Source organism: Acinonyx jubatus, chromosome B3 (genome assembly GCF_027475565.1).
Source record: "Acinonyx jubatus isolate Ajub_Pintada_27869175 chromosome B3, VMU_Ajub_asm_v1.0, whole genome shotgun sequence".
Lineage (NCBI taxonomy): Eukaryota > Metazoa > Chordata > Mammalia > Carnivora > Felidae > Acinonyx > Acinonyx jubatus.
In genome coordinates, this window is record NC_069386.1 from 98,326,495 (window position 1) to 98,345,475 (window position 18,981).

The 18,981-nt window shown below is 41.5% G+C and overlaps 1 protein-coding gene across 2 annotated transcripts in view; it reads right to left on the reverse strand.

Annotated features, from left to right (window-relative positions):
* The window catches only part of ERO1A (endoplasmic reticulum oxidoreductase 1 alpha), a 45,114-nt gene extending 36,977 nt beyond the window's left edge, over positions 1-8,137 (reverse strand). For both annotated transcript variants that reach the window (XM_027065718.2, XM_027065717.2), the window contains exon 1: positions 7,587-8,137. In XM_027065718.2, coding sequence (XP_026921519.1) covers positions 7,587-7,700 — 114 coding nt within the window. In that variant the 5' untranslated portion in view covers positions 7,701-8,137. The remainder of the gene's footprint in view (positions 1-7,586) is intronic.
* Between the last annotated feature and the right edge of the window lie 10,844 nt (positions 8,138-18,981).

Genomic DNA, 18,981 nt, shown 5'->3' on the forward strand with positions numbered 1-18,981 from the left:
GTTCATTTTGTGTTCCCAGTCTTCAGCACTGTACTTGTAGAAAGCACACACTAGATGCTCAATATTTATTTGTGAAGTGGATGTGTGAATGAATGAATGAATGGATGCTGTCTACTGTCACTGTCATTCCCTGGAGACCAGCATCACAGTCTGATGATGACTAGGTACCTCACATCATCTATGGTAGTGCTCTGTGCTCCAGACTACACAGGCCCAAGTGGTAGGAATGCACTCAGAGCAAGGGAAGCAAGCAGTGAAGGCAAATAACCCATCACATCCAACATTTTACCAATCTATACCTTAACTACAAAGGAAGCTAGAAGAAGCCACAAACCATAAAGGAATGCAAGGTGCATTCACCACAGAGATGGCTTTGGCCCAGAGATCCCAAAGAGGGAAGACAGGACAATGGTAGATTGGAAACCCTCTGACCTTTACCTACGAAATTGAGCAGGAGGTATTTCCAACTACAACAAAAGGTAGCAGGGCAGCTAAGGAGGTAGGGCAGGGATGGAGGAATTTCAATAGATGGAGAAGGCCCAGCAAAGGAGAGGCAGGAAGATACTTGGAAACCAAAGCCATGTGACAGTTCAGATAAGCCTGCCAACAGGCAGAACCTGATCACTGGAAGAAAGGTTGGCAGGCATGATGCCACGTCCAGTTCTAGAAACTAGAGAACCGGCATGTTACAGGAATAGAGTCTCAAGAAAAGATTAAGGAAGAAATGCAATTAACAGACCCAGGGCAGAATCTTGGAAAACAAAGCAGTCTTAGTACCTAAACCAAAAGATGGACATTGATCTGGAACAAGGATGACCTGATACTGTGAACTGTGTGGCAGCTTCAGGAAGTGCTAAGGCTGCTTAAATAACTGTCACACTATCTCCTAAACTGAAACAGATTCTGACCCTACCATAAGAATGTGAATTTTTTTTAATTCTTTTTTAAATTTTTATTTATTTTTGAGAGAGAGCAGGGGAGGGGCAGAGACAGAGAGAGGGAGACACAGAATCTGAAGCAGGCTCCAGGCTCTGAGCTGTCAGCACAGAGCCAGATGCAGGGCTCTAACTCACAAACCGTGAGATTATGACCTGAGCCGAAGTCGGACACTTAACTGACTAAGCCACCCAGGCACCCCAAGAATCTGAATTTTTTTTTAAATGCACCCCGTGCTCCCTACCACACACATGCACAAAGTGACTGATGCATGCTAAAAGTTGAAGCTCATTGATCCATGCTTTAGGTGATAATCAGCCTTGGGTACGGAGCCAAACTAATAGGTGGCAAATAGGAGGCCCTTGCGGAGGAATGTAGATATAAGGACCAGGGTAGGCCTGACATAATGTCACCTGGCTTAAAGTCCTAGTCTCTTACCAGTTGAAAAGCTTTTGAAGGCCCTTCTACTGCAAACTCCCAAGCACACAACAATCCCCTCCTATATACTCTGAAGAAGGAGGCAATATATAACAATGGTTAGCACGTAGGCCCTGGACTCAAGCCTTCTTGGGGTAGAATCCCATCTCTGCTACTTACCAATTTTAAACATACCCAAATTTTTTAACCTCTCTTAAGCCTTAGTTTCCCATGTGAACACAATATAGCAATACTAATAGTTCCAATCTCAAAGAGTTGATATCAAGATGAAATGACATAATATAAATGCCAATGTTAGTATTACCCTACCACTGCTTAAATGCTTCTGGTGAAAGTGGACGTATGATTACCCCAAAGCAACTCACATTTTTTTTTTAATGGATAAGAAAAAAAAGGCCAAGTTGGCAGCTAAAATTTTCCAAAGCTTTTACATCTGTCACCCCACTGGAACATAGATCTAGACAGCCAAAAGTTAGCTGCAGAGGTAGCCTCAATTACTTTCTCCATGGACTCTGACTGGCTTGGACCAAATACTAAAATATAAAAGGCAAGAGAAAAGAAAATAACATGGGCCTGCTTGCTCCCTATTTTCTGCTTACAGGTACTCTTTAATTTACAATGAAAGACAAAAAAAAAAAAAAAATCTAAATAGTTTCCTTCTGTGCCAACAACTTCAGTCCTACCAGACTATCATTTTTTTCCAAAGCACTTTGAGAATATATTCCTCATACTTGTATGAAATATGAAATACCCTTTAAAAGTGCTCAAAGTGGGTTTTTTTGGCAAAGACCTTTAGTTGTACGTAATTTTAGAGTGTTCTGTGACCATTAAAAAGAACATGAAAACTATTCATTGAAAAAAATTGATGGGGGTGTCTGGCTGGCTCAGTCAGAAGAGCTTGGAACTCTTGACCTCAGGGTCCTGAGTTCAAGCCCTATGTTGGGTATAGAGATTACTTAAATTAATAAAACTCGCTGACAGCATGGAGCCTGCTTAGGATTCTCTCTCTCCCTCTCTCTCTGCCCTCCCCAGCTCTCTAGCACACACTCTCTCTCGCTCTCTCTAAATAAACTTTTCAAAAGTTAAAAAAACAAAAAAACAAAGAATGTTGACAGAGACACCTCTGTTAATGGAAACAAGGAAACACCAAAGATTCTATACTGGGTGGTTCCAAGGACACAGAATGCTACGAGCTATTTCTGCTTTAAAGCCTTAGTCTTTACAATTTCAAATTGTTGTTAAATAACCCAACGTATAGCAACCAATGAGACACATGCTTTGTTCCACATGCTTTGTTCACAAAGGCCTGGAAGGCAATAAGTACTCAGAGACAATGGACATCTCTCCAGTATAACCTGTTTCAAAGATCCCTCTGACTAAGTTTCAGTCCAGGCTTATTTCCACCTACCATGCAACATATTCCCAAGTGTCTCTTCTGTGGCCTAGCCACTCTAACAAATAAAAACTATTTTTGAAATTGAGCTAAATAAGACACTAGACAGGTAAATCTGCTGAAATAGATGTAGGCAAGTGTATCTACAATGCACTCCAAATGAAAATAATCCATCTTGAAATAGTCATTTTGGATGATCTGAACTATTCCCCTTTCATTAGCCTGATAGAGATTTACTACACTCATAAGTAAGTGGATCTGAGTGTTATTAGCACTAGCCATAATACGATTAATAAAACATTTGGACTACATGGGAGCTTTACAAACTCATTTCTAATTAATTTAAATGAAAAACATGTCCACACTGCCTCCATATCTGGGCTTAAATATTTCTTCTGAGTTTACTTCTTAATCCTGGGATTCCATGAATTGAGACTAAAGTTCTGTTACATTCATTCTCTCTAATGGTGCATAATGGGGAAAAGGAAATAAGAAATTCTGTCAAAAGGAAAACAAGAAATCTTGTCTGAAGAATCTTCATTCATGGGGCGCCTGGGTGGCTCAGTCAGTTGAGCATCTGACTTCAGTTCAGGTCATGATACCACAGCTCGTGGGTTTGAGGCCCACATCAGACTCTGTGCTGACAGCTCAGAGCCTGGAGCCTGCTTCAGATTCTGTCTCTCCGTCTCTCTCTCTCAAAAGTAAATAAACATTAAAAAAATATTTTTTAAGAATCTTCATTTACGGGGCGCCTGGGTGGCCAGTCGGTTAAGCGTCGGACTTCAGCCAGGTCACGATCTCGCGGTCTGTGAGTTCGAGCCCCGCGTCAGGCTCTGGGCTGATGGCTCAGAGCCTGGAGCCTGTTTCTGATTCTGTGTCTCCCTCTCTCTCTGCCCCTCCCCCGTTCATGCTCTGTCTCTCTCTGTCCCAAAAATAAATAAACGTTGAAAAAAAAAAAAAAAAGAATCTTCATTTACTTGAAGCTCATACCTATTGCAACAAATACAAAGATTATTTTGGTTTAAAGAAAGGGTAGATCATGATCATGGGGTTCTTTACACAAACTGTTACAGGCTTCTATACCAAAAGGGGAGGAAAAGGCCAATTTTCTGTGCAAAAATGAAAAAAAATTTAAATAGAATGATAAAATAAAAAGTGGGAAGCTGTATGTAAGGAAGATTTACAAGTCTATCTTGTAATCTATCACAAGGCAATCTATCACTTATTTGCAGCAACTAACACAGAAGCACTGCTATCAAAAGAACTTACAACATACAGTGAAAATGGTTTTAGTAGGATTTGATGTCAACAGACATATGTAGTAACTGACTACCTTTAAAGATTCATTTGGAGCTATCCACCCATCTGAAAGATGAATTCCAGAAAAACATGCAAATGGCCCACTCAGCAGAAAATGGAAAGAATATATTCCTGCTAGCATAGTGCTAACATCCTGTATTATAACTTGCCTAATACTTGCTAAGCACCCATTATGTATGTACCAGGCTCAGTACTCTGGAGTATCAAGAAATGGGACTAAATTTTTAAATTTTTAGTTTATTCTTTGATCTCTTAAAACTCGTTCAAAGTAGGCTTCCATGAATGTTTATTAAATTTAATCTGATTATTTGTAGAGCTCTGCACATTTTACTTCAATGACTTTCTAAGGCTAAAGAACCACATGTTGCTTTGGCTCAAATTAGAGCTGATATTCTGTTAACTGAACCCCTATACCGGGCCCCCATGCAAGAGGGTAATGAGGGATGATGATGCATAATTCACAGAAGTGGTGCGAGAGAATGGCAACAGACAGGGAGAAAAGGTCTATTAACAAAACAGATTCAACAGAACTTTGCAGCTAATTGGTTACGGCAAAGAGAATGAGAGATTTTAACTTGAAATATTTTTTTAAACAGGGTTTTGTGTTGTTGTTTGTTTGGTTTTTTTTTTTTTTTTGGTTTTATTTACCTATTTCGACAGAGAGAGAGAGTGTGTGAGAATAAACAGGGGATGGGCAGAGAGAATCTTTTTTTTTTTTTTTTTAATGTTCATTTATTTTTGAGAGAGAGAGAGGGAAGCAGAGAGAGGGACCCAGGATCCAAAGCAGGCTCCGTGCTGACAGCAGAGTGTCCGATGCAGGGCTTGAACTGGTAAACCTCAAGATCATGACCTGAGCCGAAGTCTGATGCTTAAACTTCTGAGCCACCCAGGTGCCCCAGAAAAGAGAGAATCTTAAGCAGGCTCCACGCTAAGCTGTCAACCTGAAGCCTGACTAGGGGCTGGAAGCCACAAACCATGAGATCATGACCTGAGCCCAAATCAGGAGTCCCCTGCTTAAGCAACTGAGACACCCAGATGCCCCTTTAACTTGTATTTCTAAACGCTAGGTCAACATTTAGTTTTTGATTTAGTGTCTAGCAATATTTACTGACTTGTTTGTTTGTTTTAAGATTTTACTTTGTAAGTAACCTCTACAACCAACATGGGGCTCCAACTTACAACTCTAAGATCAAGAGTCACATGCTCTACTGACGGAGTCAGCCAGGCACCCCTGCTAACTTGTTGTTTTTTTAATGTTGATTTATTTTTGAGAGTGAGACCACAGAGCAGGGCAGGGGCAGAGAGAGGGAGACATAGGATCTGAAGCAGGATCTGCACTGTCAGCACAGAGCCCTATGTGGGCTCGAACTCAGGAACTGTGAGGTCATGACCTGAGCTGAAGTTGAATGCTTAACTAAGCCCCCCAGGCACCCCTTGTCACTTGTTTTTTTAAAATGCTTAGGATCTCTGCCTCTCCCCAATCTCCAAAGAACTTTATTCACTAACTTGTAAGTTCTTAAAGGCAGGGATCACACCATAGTTATCTCTATATTCCAAACACTCAGGTCAACATACACACTGTGTATAAATGTTTGTTGAATGAATAATTTCCACCATTCATCTCCCCTTATCTTTTCTTCCATTTATTTCCTTTATTTCTGTGTGTGTGTGTGTGTGTCTCGTTTCCATTCACATCTATATGCTTGTCTCCAATTTTCCCTTCATATCTGTTATTGCTTGTTCCCTCTCCCCATTTCCCACCTTACCCCTATCTCTTCCATTACTGACCATAGTAGAACTAAAATGTATTCTTTTTCAGTCTATTGAACTAAAATTGATGGTCTCTGTTCTTAAGTTGATTTAAATAGATCATTTTTAATTTTTCTTAAATTTGTTTTTTACTATGGGACCCTCAATTTATTATTTTTTAAAGTTGATTCTGGAAAAAAAAAAACCTGTCACTTTTGTTCTAAATGGAAAAGAAAGGGATCCAACAGATTTTTGTGTTGGGGGAGTATTCAAATCTTGAAAATGTTACAAAACGGGGGGGAAGCTTAAATACTAATCAGAAGGAAAAAAGTGTGAAAAATTTAAAACTCCCCAATTTTAATCAGATATCTAAAAAGGTTATTGGAGAGGAAAGTGAAAGTTGAAAGCTCAACATGTACTTTTATTCCATTATCTAAAAATCTAGACTATAGTTGAAAATATTGGACATCTTCTTTCAACACTAAAGACCTTATTTTGAAGTCTCTTATTTCTACTTTATTTTTAAATGTTTACACTTTGTGTTATGTTATATTTGTAACCTGAAGAAAAATGAACCTTCTTCCTTTTAAGTACTTGACTGTATGCAGTTTGCAACGTAAAGGAGCTTTTCCATCTTAGTTGGAAAGCAGCAATTTCCTTTTAACCTCTTACTCATAGCCAGGTAACACCTCAAATCATTCAGCAAAACGACAGGATGCAAGAATATAAAAGTGAAAGAGACAGTTCTTCCTCCCATAATATGTAAAGCTGTTTCTTTCCTCTGTGAAATAGTAGCATTGTCCCTACACAAATGTTATTTCTGATAAAAAAAATAGTAAAATCCACTTAAAAGGAAAAATTGGGATTGCCTACCTCAATTTTGTATAAAATGTAATTTTTATCAGCAGAAGCCAACCAAAACGTGACTTTAAGAGTAATTATATTAAAATACAGGATCATGTAGACCAGAAAACCTCTAGATTTCTTTAATGTTTTTTTTTTTTTCCCTCAAGGAACCCACATCTCATGATCATAATAAGCTTGTAATCAAACTTGTGCGCTGAGGGGTAAGACTCATCTTCCCAATTCAGACCAGCCAAATGGGTGTCACGTAAGAGAATCTCATTACATTTAGTAAATAGAAAGGACACACAGGGCGAGTAGACACTGCAAGCCGCGGCCTCAAAAACACAAGGCAGATGGGCTTAGAAACAGGAAAGCCTCACGAAACGATTCTCCTGCCTGACAACGACATCTGAAAGTAGCCTCCCCCACCCTACAAAGGCGTACCCTGCCCAGGAAGGATGGCGAAGGCACCTAGCATGAACACATCGTACGCAGTTCCAGGTCAAGTTAGAAGTTAGGAAGACCCAGGTTCCGCGAAAATAACAAATACTGAGTGAGCGTGCACAGTGTGCACGCCCTCCCCGGGCAGGGAAGACCAACAAAGATGTATAAACCAACTCTGTAAAATCATACAGCATGCACCCACACCTCTCCCCCCACAACGGATCCGAAGCGCCGGAGGGCACGCTGACGTCCAGGCTGCGGTGAGAGACCTGTACAGACCACGCCAGGCAAGCCGCAGAGGGCTGAGCCCGGCCAGGGAGCAGAAGCTCAGGGGGTTCATCCCGGAGGGTGGAGACGCAGAGGCACTCCTAGCCCCTCACCTGCCGGGGTGCGCGGGACAGAGCGCAGGGCGGAGGCGGGAAGCACCGGGAGCGGCCGCGCGGCCGCGCACAACCCTCACCTGGCAGAAGCACCTCTGCGCCGCCGTCTCCGGGGGCTGCTGCCCACCGCGACCCGAGCCGAGCAGCCACACGGCCCCCACGAGGCCGATCAGGAAGCCCCAGCGGCGGCCCATAGCCGCTCTGGCTGCTCGACGCCCGGCCCCTCCCGGTCCCAGCACTCTGGCGCAGGCCGCGCGTCCGCTGATGAAGCCCGCGCGGGCCGGCCCCCAGCGACGCCCCACCTCCCGGCCGCCTCCCAGGCCCGCCCTCGGCTCTCCCGCCTCTCAGCGGCCGCCACCTCCCGGCTGAGCCTGCGGACGTGCCAAGGCGCCCGCTCCGGCCGCCCGGGGCCTCGGGTCGGCTTCCTTCCCCGCGCGTGAGGCTGACGCACGAGCCCGCTTCCCGGCTCGGCCCCGCCCGGAGCACCGCGCCCGTCCCCGGCCCCCAACGCCCGGTGCCTGGAGCCTAGCCCGGGCGCGCCAGCCGCAACCCCAGCGCGGGCGTTGGGGGTCCTTCCCGCCGCCACCGCGCGAGCGAGCGAGAAACCCGAGGGGTCTGGGTCTCCCCGCAGGGCCCGCCCCACCCCGCGCAGTCCCGGCCAATCCTTCGGTCTCTCCAGACGAGGAAGTCAAACCGTACCAATTACGCATCCACAGTGTCCCTGACAGTCTTAAAGCTGAAAGGGATTATGAGTGATAACCTAGACCAGGTCTGCATAATAGAGTTTCTAGTCGTCACATCGAAAGAGCAAAAAGAAACAGGTGAAGTTCATTTTAATAATCTATTTTATTTAACCCAATATGTGCAAAACATTTCAAAATACACTCAATATTAAATTATACATATTTTATGTGTTGTTTTTGAAATCTGGTGTGCATTTTATGCAAACTAGCCACATTTCGTAGTCAAATGTAGCGAGTGGCTACTGTATCCGTCAGCACAGGTGGAAACTACCCTCTCGTTTCATAGGAGGAAACAGGCCCAGAGTGAGGCGATGATGTGAGAGCAAGGGGCGAGCTGGATAGTGAGAGAGCCATGTCCTATAAATCCCAGCCATGGGTCTAGTCTAAAAGCCGCCCCCCCCCCCCCGGAGAAATTTTCATGGTGAAACTGGAAAGCTTCCCAACACCTTACACATTAAAATTTCAAATTAAAAAATTTTTGGTATGTCATTTTTTAAAAGCCACCATTTAATGAAGTAGCTTAGGATATGGTAGGCCCCAAATAGGTTTTACTTCTGTTTTCTAGCTGAGAAAAATAAGCGTAGAAAGTTTATATATGTTACTCAAAGTCACATGGTATGATAGAGATGAGACTCAAACTCAGATTATTTCTTACTTCAATGCCCATAACCTATGGTCTGTCCATCACTTATTAATCCAATCTCCCTCTTTACCTAGGAAGTTCGTTTTCATCAGACCTGTGTATGGATCTATTTATCTCTCCAGGGCCCAACCCAGCTCACTCATTCCCTCTTCTATGTGGTCTTCTTGGTTTCCTCTTCACCCATTTCCAGTCTCTAAATGAGTTTTGATTCAACAAACTTACTCTATGCCAGACTGAGCTTGACATTACAGATATGAAGATACAGAAGGCCCAATCCCTGCACATGGAGAGACACCCCATGGAACTTAACAGGTGATCTTTGATGACATTTCTACATCATGTTTCTACAACTGAATCGTAATCTCTTTAAACTCCTTAAGCAGGGATTATGTCACAAACATACCTGTGACTCTCAATACCTTAACAAAGCTTCTCTTTGCAAGTGTTTGTAAAATGAATGAATGTTTTATATTATATATATATTATATACATTAATGTATATAATATATATTAATACTGGCTACAGTATTAATATCTGAAGATATCAAAATATCTATCAAAAATAAGAGACATAATATGAAAATGGAAAAACTAAACAATAAAGCCTAAAACTGCAGAAGGAAGCAATCTGAACATGAATCAGCTCTGGATTTCGCCCTGATGCAATAAGCCTGTAATTTGGGAGAGCTTAAAACTGTCAATGTTCTCAGGATGAAAGCTTCCATTCCTAAGATTTGAACTCTTGCCCACAACAAATTTAGCAACCTTGTAATCAGAAACAATCACCATATAAGACTATTTTTTATTTTATTGTTTTTCAGCTTTATTGAGGTATAATTGACTAATAAAATTTTAAATGTATGTCATAATGATTTGGTATACAGATAACATTGTGAAGGGATCCCCCCCATCAAGTCCATTAACACATCCATCATCTCACATATTTACCCTTTCTTCCTTCTTGGTGAGAACATTTAAGTTCAACTCCCTTAGCAAATTTCAATTTTACAATACAGTGTTTCCAACGATAGGCACCATATTATACATTAGATCCTCAGAGTTTATTCATCTTATATTAGAAGCTTTATACCCTTTTACCAAAGTCTCCCTATTTTTCTTTTTTAATTTCACATATAAGTGAAACCATGCATTTGTCTTTCTCTGTCTGGTTTATTTCACTTAGCATAATGCCCTCAAGGCCTATCCATGTTGTAGCAAACAGCAGGGTTTCCTTCTTTCTCATAGCTGAATAATAACCCATTGTATATGTATACCACACCCCCTTTATCCATGTAGCCATTGTTGGACACTTAGGTTGTTTCCAAACTTTGGCAATTGGGAATAGGCGACATCAAACGTGGGAGTGCAGACACCTTTTCAAGATAATGGTTTCATGTACACCCAGAAGTGGGATTGCTGGATTTTGCTTTATTATCTTGATAATTATCATTTTTCCTTTCAGATTTGTAAGGGACTTTAGAATGTGCAAAATACAGTTTTGTGCACCTGATGTAACTACACTGACACTTCCCTAAGAATCCTTCAATTTGGGCCTTTGTGTGAGTTCAGTTTTTCCACTCTGCCTTCTCTGGCAGTCATCTCACCTGTGTTAGGGCCTAGGCAATAACTCATTAGTCATTCAGGAACTATTAAGGAGCACCCACAGGGTACATAGTTCAGCCTTTGCTTTCCAAAAGTCCAGCCTCCAATTTATTATACCTTAGCTAAACAACATTAAATTTTTTACAGATGAACAAGGCCATCTAGTTATTCTAATACTAGTGATTATAACAACAACATAACTTAGATTTAGTGTACACAGCATTTCTTGATGGAATTCTGATTACTATGTAAACAACAGCTGTTATTATTATTTTTAATGACCAAAGCAGGAAATGGCTTGAGCCCAATTTCTCAAAATGGGGCATGGAGATTTACGTAGGGAGCTTCTCGGTACGTAGGGAGCTTTTCTGGCACTGAGTAGGCTAGAAGGAACTAATTTAAAGAGAAAAATTTGGTCAAGGAAAAGGAGTATTATGACACTCAAGAGGAAAAAAGGCTAAGTAAAAACCTAAAGGTTTTATTACATCTATATCTAATATTCGTTGACTATAAATGAGCACATGGTACATTGCTAGAATTTTCTCTCAAGATGCTTGAGATTATTTGAGCTGGGGGAGAAATACCACCTAAGCTCTATCTTCACCTCCTCTCCCTCATATTCCTGGAAGAACAAGCTACATATAGTAGAAACTGATAAGTTCCCATTTATACCTTACCCCACTGTGCGGCCTGATTTCCAACTCTACCTTCCTACTCCTCTATACCTGGCCTTGTTACGGCCAAATTAATTACCATTTTCATGAGATCATGAAATCTCTGCTGCATTTTGACAATGCTGATTTCTCCTTCCTTCGATTCTACTTTCTATGTACCAAACACTCCAGATTCTCCTTACACATTTCTTTTTTAAAAGCATGTTTATTTATTTTGAGAGAGAGAGAGAGAACACAAAGAGAGAATCCCAAGCAGGCTCCATGCTGTCAGCACAGAGCCCAATACGGGCTTGATCCCATTAACCATGAGATCATGACGCGAGCTGAAATCAAAAGTCAGATGCTTAACCGACTGAGCCACCCAGGCACCCCTCCCTCCTTATACTTTTCTAATATTATTTAACTGTCTCCTTCATGGGCTTTCCCCCAGCCCACCTCTAAGATGTGAGTGTTCCCCAGGATTCTATTCTCTGTCCAGTCCTCTTCTTCTATACTCGCCCCTGGAGAAGCTTGACCAGTCTCATGATTTTAAATACCTCCTCCCTGCCAATGACTCTCAGATCTATTTTTCCACTTCAGATCTCTCCCTTGAGCTTCAAAATCCAACTGCCTACTGGACACAAACATCTGCTTTTCTTAGAACTGTTTGGTCACACCACCATCCATATCTAGACACCTAGAAAGTAGGAAGCCACCCTCAGTTTCTCCCACTTTTTCACCAATGAATAGATTGGTTGATCTATTGATCAACCAAGTTTGCCAGTTCTTTCTTCAATTTAGTCCCTCCTCTTCATCTTTATGACCAAGGACTTAGTTTCAGCCCTTATTGTCACTCACCTGATTTATTGTCACAGTTTCCTAAATGATCATCCAGCCTCTAGGCTTGCACCTATTCCAAACAGCCTCCATGCTAGCCTAGTTTCTCAAAAATAGCAATCTGGAGCACCTGGGTGGCTCAGTCAGTTAAGCATCCGACTTCAGCTCAGGTCATGATCTCGCAGTTCGTGAGTTTGAGCCCTGCGTCAGGCTCTGTGCTGACAGCTCAGAGCCTGGATCCTGCTTCAGATTGTGTGTCTCCCTCTCTCTCTTCCCCTCCCCAGCTTGCTCTCTGTCTCTCTCTCAATAAATAAATAACTAAATAACTAACTAAATATTTAAAAAATAGAAATCTGACCATGTCACACCTCTGTTTAAAATCTTCAATGCTCCCAACTACCTGAGGACTCAAATTCAAAATTCTCAGCATGACATTCAAGGTCGTCATGATCTGGCCTCACCTCTTTCTCTAGCTAGATCTCCAATACCTCTCTGCCTTACCGTCACTCAACTATTAACAATTCCCCACATAGACCTTTTTTCCACCCTCCATGTCTTTATTCACCCTATTTCCATTCCTGAAATGTCTTCTGCCCTGTCCCACACCAACTGCTCTCACTTCATCTGGCTAACTCCTTTAAGATTCAGCTCAGGCAACTGCTACCTCCATGAAGTCTTCTGTAACTCCTCTGTGCCTGGATTAGGTTTCTCCTCTTTGGTTCCATAAGTTCATATAATTGTGCTTAGCACATGGAATCAAATAGGTATTTATGTAGAATTTCTTCCCCTTTCAACAGAGGGGTAGTGAACTTGCCTCGGTAGTCTCGGGTTGCCCAGCACTTAGCATTTTGTGTGTGCTTCACAAAATGACTTCTGAGTGAATTAATGAATGTACACATAAATTAACTAATGAACTTGAAAAGATAACAGCATGAGATGTCACAGGGCAATGTGTGATTATGTTTTAAACAAACACTATTAGCTTACAGGCAAAGCAATCATTTGGGGCAGAAGTAAATCTGGATGGGACAGAGGACACAATTGAATTGGAATTGACAAGAGAAAATTCACAAAAGGTGTGGATGTGGGAGAATTGGTGACAAAGTAGGAGCTCAACTACCACCTGATAGGTTAGAAAAAACCAAAAGAAACTTATCTAAAATTCATATAGAAAACATTTCAATATCAAGATTATCCAGTCAAGAAACAAGTGTGGCTCCAAACTGAGGGACTCTAGACTCAGCATGATTCCAAGTAGGCCAGACAGAGTTCCAAAGTGAAAAAAGGGTGGAGTGGGGCGCCTGGGTGGCTCAGTTGGTTAAGCGTCCGACTTCAGCTCAGGTCACCATCTCTCAGTCTGTGAGTTCGAGCCTTGCATCGGGCTCTGGGCTGATGGCTCAGAGCCTGGAGCATGCTTCCAATTCTGTGTCTCCCTCTCTCTCTGTCCCTCCCGCATTCATGCTCTGTCTCTCTCTGTCTCAAAAATAAATAAACGTTAAAAAATTTTTTTTTAATAAAAAAAAAAAAAGGGTGGAGTAAGTGAAGGCCCTCCCTGCTGAATGTTAAAACGTCTCCCCTACCTCCAGCAGATCACATGTAACTCTCAGCTCCAAAACTTGCAGACCTTATGCATACCTGCTTTCCACTCACTGCCTCATGCCTGACCCCTCCCTCTCCTATTCTAAAAGGAGAGTGGAGAATTCTTCTAGGAATAAACAACAGCATCTGAAACAACAGAACAGTTAGTCCCCCTACTCACACACTCAGAATTCAACTTCCTTTTTATTTAATGCCTCAGTCTATGATCAGAAAACCAAGGCTCACAATGTTGTTAAGGAAAGCCTCCAACATGACATAGCTCAAAACAAATAAGAAAATAGGAACTTTGAATGAAAAAAGGGAAGGAAGAAAAAACAAAAAGCTATAATCAATATCATCAAACATGCAAGAACAGGAGTCTATAAAAAGGAAATATTAGAGAGCAAGAAACAGATCTTGGAAACTATATGATAGCCAAAATAAAAAGTTTTGATAGAAACATTGAGGAAATCTCCTAAATAGCGATATAAAAAGACAAAGAGGTAGAAATAAATGAAAAGAGATGGAAAAAATAGAAGGTTAATTAAAGGAGAACAGAGTCTGATTAATAAGGGTACCAGTAAGGGAGAACATGAAAATGGAGAGGAAATCATCTTAGAGGTTATTCAAGAAAATAGCTAAAAATGAAGGATGACTATCTAGATTGATAGGGACACTGAGTACCCAGTTCACTGGATGAAAAATTCCCCTGACAGATAAAATTTTCAGACAGAAAAACAAAACACCCAATATCCTACAAAGAATTAAGAATCAGAAAGGCACTGATCAGAATCAGAAGCACTGGAAGTTCCAGGACAATGGAGCAAGGCCATTTAGCCAGCCAAGCTATTAATCAAGCCTGAGAATAGAATTAAGATATTGTTATGTATGAAGAATAATGTACATTTTTAAACCCTTTCTCAGAAAATTATGGGAGGATATGATCCAACCAAAGGAGTAAACCAGAAATGAGGAGACATGGGTATCCAGAAAGAGGAGATAGCACCCAAGACAGGACTTAAGAGAACTTCTGAGAAGACAGCCCTAGAACCCAGATTAGAGCGAGGAGGGAGGCCTCAGGAGGAGTGTTGCCATGTAAACTGGACGGACACCTGATGTGACTGACTTTATGGAAAACACTACTCAGAGGAAGTTAATAATTATATTGTAAAGTTGGGGAAAAGTGATTAAAAAAAAAAAAAAGAGCATCTAAAAAATGAGGCAGCTTTTTAGGGCACCTGGGTGGCTCAGAGGGTTAAGTGTCCAACTCTTGACTGGCTCAGGTCATGAGCCTCCAGGTTCATGAGTTCGAGCACCATGTCAGGGTCTGTGCTGGTAGCATGGAGCTTGCTTGGGATTCTGTCTCTCTCTCTCTCTCTCTCTCTCTCTCTCTCTCTCTGCCCCTCCCCCACTCAGTTTTTGCCTCTCTCAAAATAAATAAAAATAAACTTTAAAAAAATGAGGCAGCTTTTAAGTCCTGGAAATTCAAATACCTTTACAATAAAACAAATGTAACTATTGTATATTGCTTGATTTATACAGCCCCACAATGAGACAAATATGGGATGTGATTTAACCAAACTTGTGTATATTATATGTATTGGAGGACAGAGGTAGGGAAAGGAGGGATCTGAAGTGATATAAGGATGCTAAATCTTTATCTTCCTTATTAGCAAGTGAAAAGATAAATCCTAAAATTGATCTATCAAGAAATAGAGCATAAGCATATTATTTACAAAGAAAACATGGAAGAAACGTGTTGAAGTGTTGGGGAATGGGACCTAGGGGTAGAATAAGGTGGGACAATGGACTCCTCTTTCCCAATCTAAGTGTTGTAGTACTTTTTACTTTTTTAGTTTTCTTTTTTTTATTTTAAGAGAGAGAGAGAGAGAGAGTATGCGTGCTTGAGCAAGCAGGGGAGGGGCAGAGGGAGAGAGAGAGAGGGAGAGAGAAAGAGAATCTTAAGCAGGTTTCACACTCAGCAAAGAGTCTGAGGTGGGGCTGGATCCCACGACCATGGGATCATGACCTGAGCAGAAAGCAAGAGTCAGACCCTCAACCAGGGTGCCACCCAGGCGCCCCAAAGTGTTGTAGTACTTTTTAAAAAAGGTCTTTATGTATTACTTTATTAAAGAAGAGTATTTCCCAGAAGTCTAGGAATTCCAACTTCTATTCCTACTTCAACATCTTTCTGCTTAGCCATAGATACATTTAATTACATGAATTCTCGTGGGCATTTAGGGAGAGATATTTGGGATGACAGTTTTCCAAAAACTCAAGTGTTGTGGCTGATTTGCAAGCAAAAGTAGTTGCTACTTGCCTATCTGGTACTGTTTCCCAATTTCTCTCTAGAATAATCAGTTCCTCTCCTATTAGTTATCTGTCACTGTGTAACAGATTACCACAAAACTTAATAGCTTAAAACAAATGAATATTTATCGCCTCACAGTTTTTGTGGACTTTTGTGCAATTCAGGAGTAGTTGAACTGGGTTGTGTGACTCAGTCTCTCACTATGCTGCAATCAAGACTAGGGCTTCAGTTATCTGAAGGCTTCCCTAGGGCTGGAGGCTCTGCTTCCAAGAAGCTTCTCTCATATTGCTGCTGGCAGGAAGCCTTAGTTTCTTGCTGGCTCTTCCTTGGCATGTGGGCCTTTCCATAGATCTGTTGATATGTCCTCATGGCATGACAGCTGGCTTCCCCCAGAGGGAGTAATCCAAGGGAGAGTAAGGAGGAAGCCCCAATACCTTTTATGACCTAGTCTCAGTAGTTGTATAACGTCACTTCCACTTCATTCGACTCTTCTAGAGCAAGTTGCTAGATCCAGGGAAGGGGAATTAGGCTCTACTTCTTGAAGTGGGCAATATTAAAGAATTTGTGCATGTATTTTAAAACCGCAGCACCCATCAATGACACATCATAGGTAAGTAGATTAGGAGATTATCCGTAATATTTTTTTGAAGATCTAAATCTATCTCATCACTGTTTGTTATGACATCATTTTAAGTGACCCCCCCCCCAAAAAAAAACTAAGATATGCCTAGTTTTCTAAAAACTCTTTTTCTCTACTGTATGGTATTTTTATTTTTATTTTTTATATTAAAAATTTTTTAATATTTATTTTTGAGAGAGAGAGAGTGCAAGCAGGGGAGGGCAGACAGAGAGGGAGATACAGAATCTGAGGTAGGCTCCAGGCTCCAAGCTATCAGCACAGAGCCTGATGAGGGGCTCAAACTCTCAAATCATGAGACCATGACTTGAGCTGAAGTCAGAAGCTTAACCGACCGAACCCCCAGACGTCCCTCTACTGTATGATATTTTAAGGTCCTAGAGTACTGATGACTCTTCTTAGTCTTTTTGTATCTGCTCCTATTATAATATCTGATATATTCACACACCCATTCATTCAATAATTTATATATATAATCATCTTCTGGGTATACAATAATAAGCAAGAAATAGTCACAGTCCTTGTTTTTCTAGAGCTTATAATCTACTAGGTGGAAAAGACACTAAACATTTAAGCATGCTTTTGAATGTAAAATTACAAGTTGAGGTACATTTTCTGATGAAGAGGGATATGGTCTTACGGGTGCATATAAAAAAGAAACAGGGCTGTTCTGAGCAGCCATATGGAAAATAGATAGGAGGTTCATCTGAAGTTGGACTTTCGCCAGATGGGTGACAGAAAAAGAAGAAGGGTCAGGGAGTTTAAAATATTGGTATGTTATGTGCTCATAAATATTTATTGGATTGAACCAAACTGAGCTGTCTTTTTTTTTCTCTGTCTTATCCTCTCTTCTTTATTTCTTGTCAGAGGTGATATCTTTTGGTATCACGGGCTAGTTTGACCAGAACACTTGAAGCTAGCTGAGCAGGAGAAGGGACTACCCGTGCTCAATCCGTCTTCCTTGTTTATTTTTTTAAAAATTTTTTTTCAACGTTTTTTATTTATTTTTGGGACAGAGAGAGACAGAGCATGAACGGGGGAGGGGCAGAGAGAGAGGGAGACACAGAATCGGAAACAGGCTCCAGGCTCCGAGCCATCAGCCCAGAGCCTGACGCGGGGCTCGAACCCACGGACCGCGAGATCGTGACCTGGCTGAAGTCGGACGCTTAACCGACTGCGCCACCCAGGCGCCCCTGTCTTCCTTGTTTATTATCTACTGCAATTTACAATTATATTTAGAAAAACAGAATATAATATTCATACAATACCCATAAGATTTTTTCCTAAGAAATTTGAAGACATCTTTTACGTGCCTTTGGTAATTTAATTTGCATAAATTTGCACTTTATATGTATATGTAGGACATACCTATTTAAACTCAAATATCCAGGACCACTGTATTAGATGAGATCAAATGGCATATATCTGGGGACTCTGACTGAGTCTATTGAATATAACAATAAATTCTCCCCAGGAACAATGCTAGAAGAGGTGCAGCAATGGGGACCTGTTCTGCAAAAATTAAGGTTATTACTACCCTTAAAGTAAATAATTTAAAATCACTATTTAAAACACTATTGAGTGCTTACTGTGTGCCAGACATTGTGTTAATAGACACATATCTTATTTAATACTCATGATATCCCTACGAGACAGGTACAGTTTTTACGCTCATTTTACAGAGATTTTTAAAGATTAAGTAATTTGCCCGAAAGCACAGAAATCTGAGTTCTGTCAGACTTTAAAAGCTCCTGACTCAACCTACTTCAGCGTCTTCATTTTGTGCTCCGTTTCTCTATAGCCCACCCTCTTCCGGTCTCATTGGCCTGCTTTCTGTTCCTAGAAATGAGCCAAGCTCTTTTTTTACCTGAAGATCTTTGCACTTGCTGTTTCCTCTCTCTGAAAGTTTCTTCTCCAGTTTGTTGCATGGCTGGCTCCTTATCTCAGATGTTCTTCTAAATTAGTTCTCCTCACCTTACTGTATAACATCGCCATGTTTTATTTCCATCATAGTATTTATTACACTCTGAAATTATTTTTTCAGATCTTATCCTTAGTACCTCATTCACTGAATGAATGAAAATAGCCTACTCCTTCTGTTCCTGGAGGAACCGTGTTACCACCAATAGGCTATCTGTGTTATCCTGATAGTCTATCCTGATACAGAGATTGCACTGCCTACTTCACTGCCATCTCAGTGTATCACAAAGTCTTTGGTGGTTCCAGGAGAGCAGTGGTCTCACAATATCGAGGCCTCTCAAGGGACTAACAGACAACACCTTCCTGCTTTACCCAGCTCGACCTGCAGGGGACGGTGTCGCTGGAGGCCTCCTTCAGCGCACGCCGGCGCCCTAGGTGAACCGAGACGCAGAAGTGGGAGATGTGGAGTAGAGAGGCGGGGCCAACCGGAAGGGGCGTGGTCGCCCACGAATACGCCCCCCTCCCGGAGGCTTTCCGCCCTCGCCCCGCCC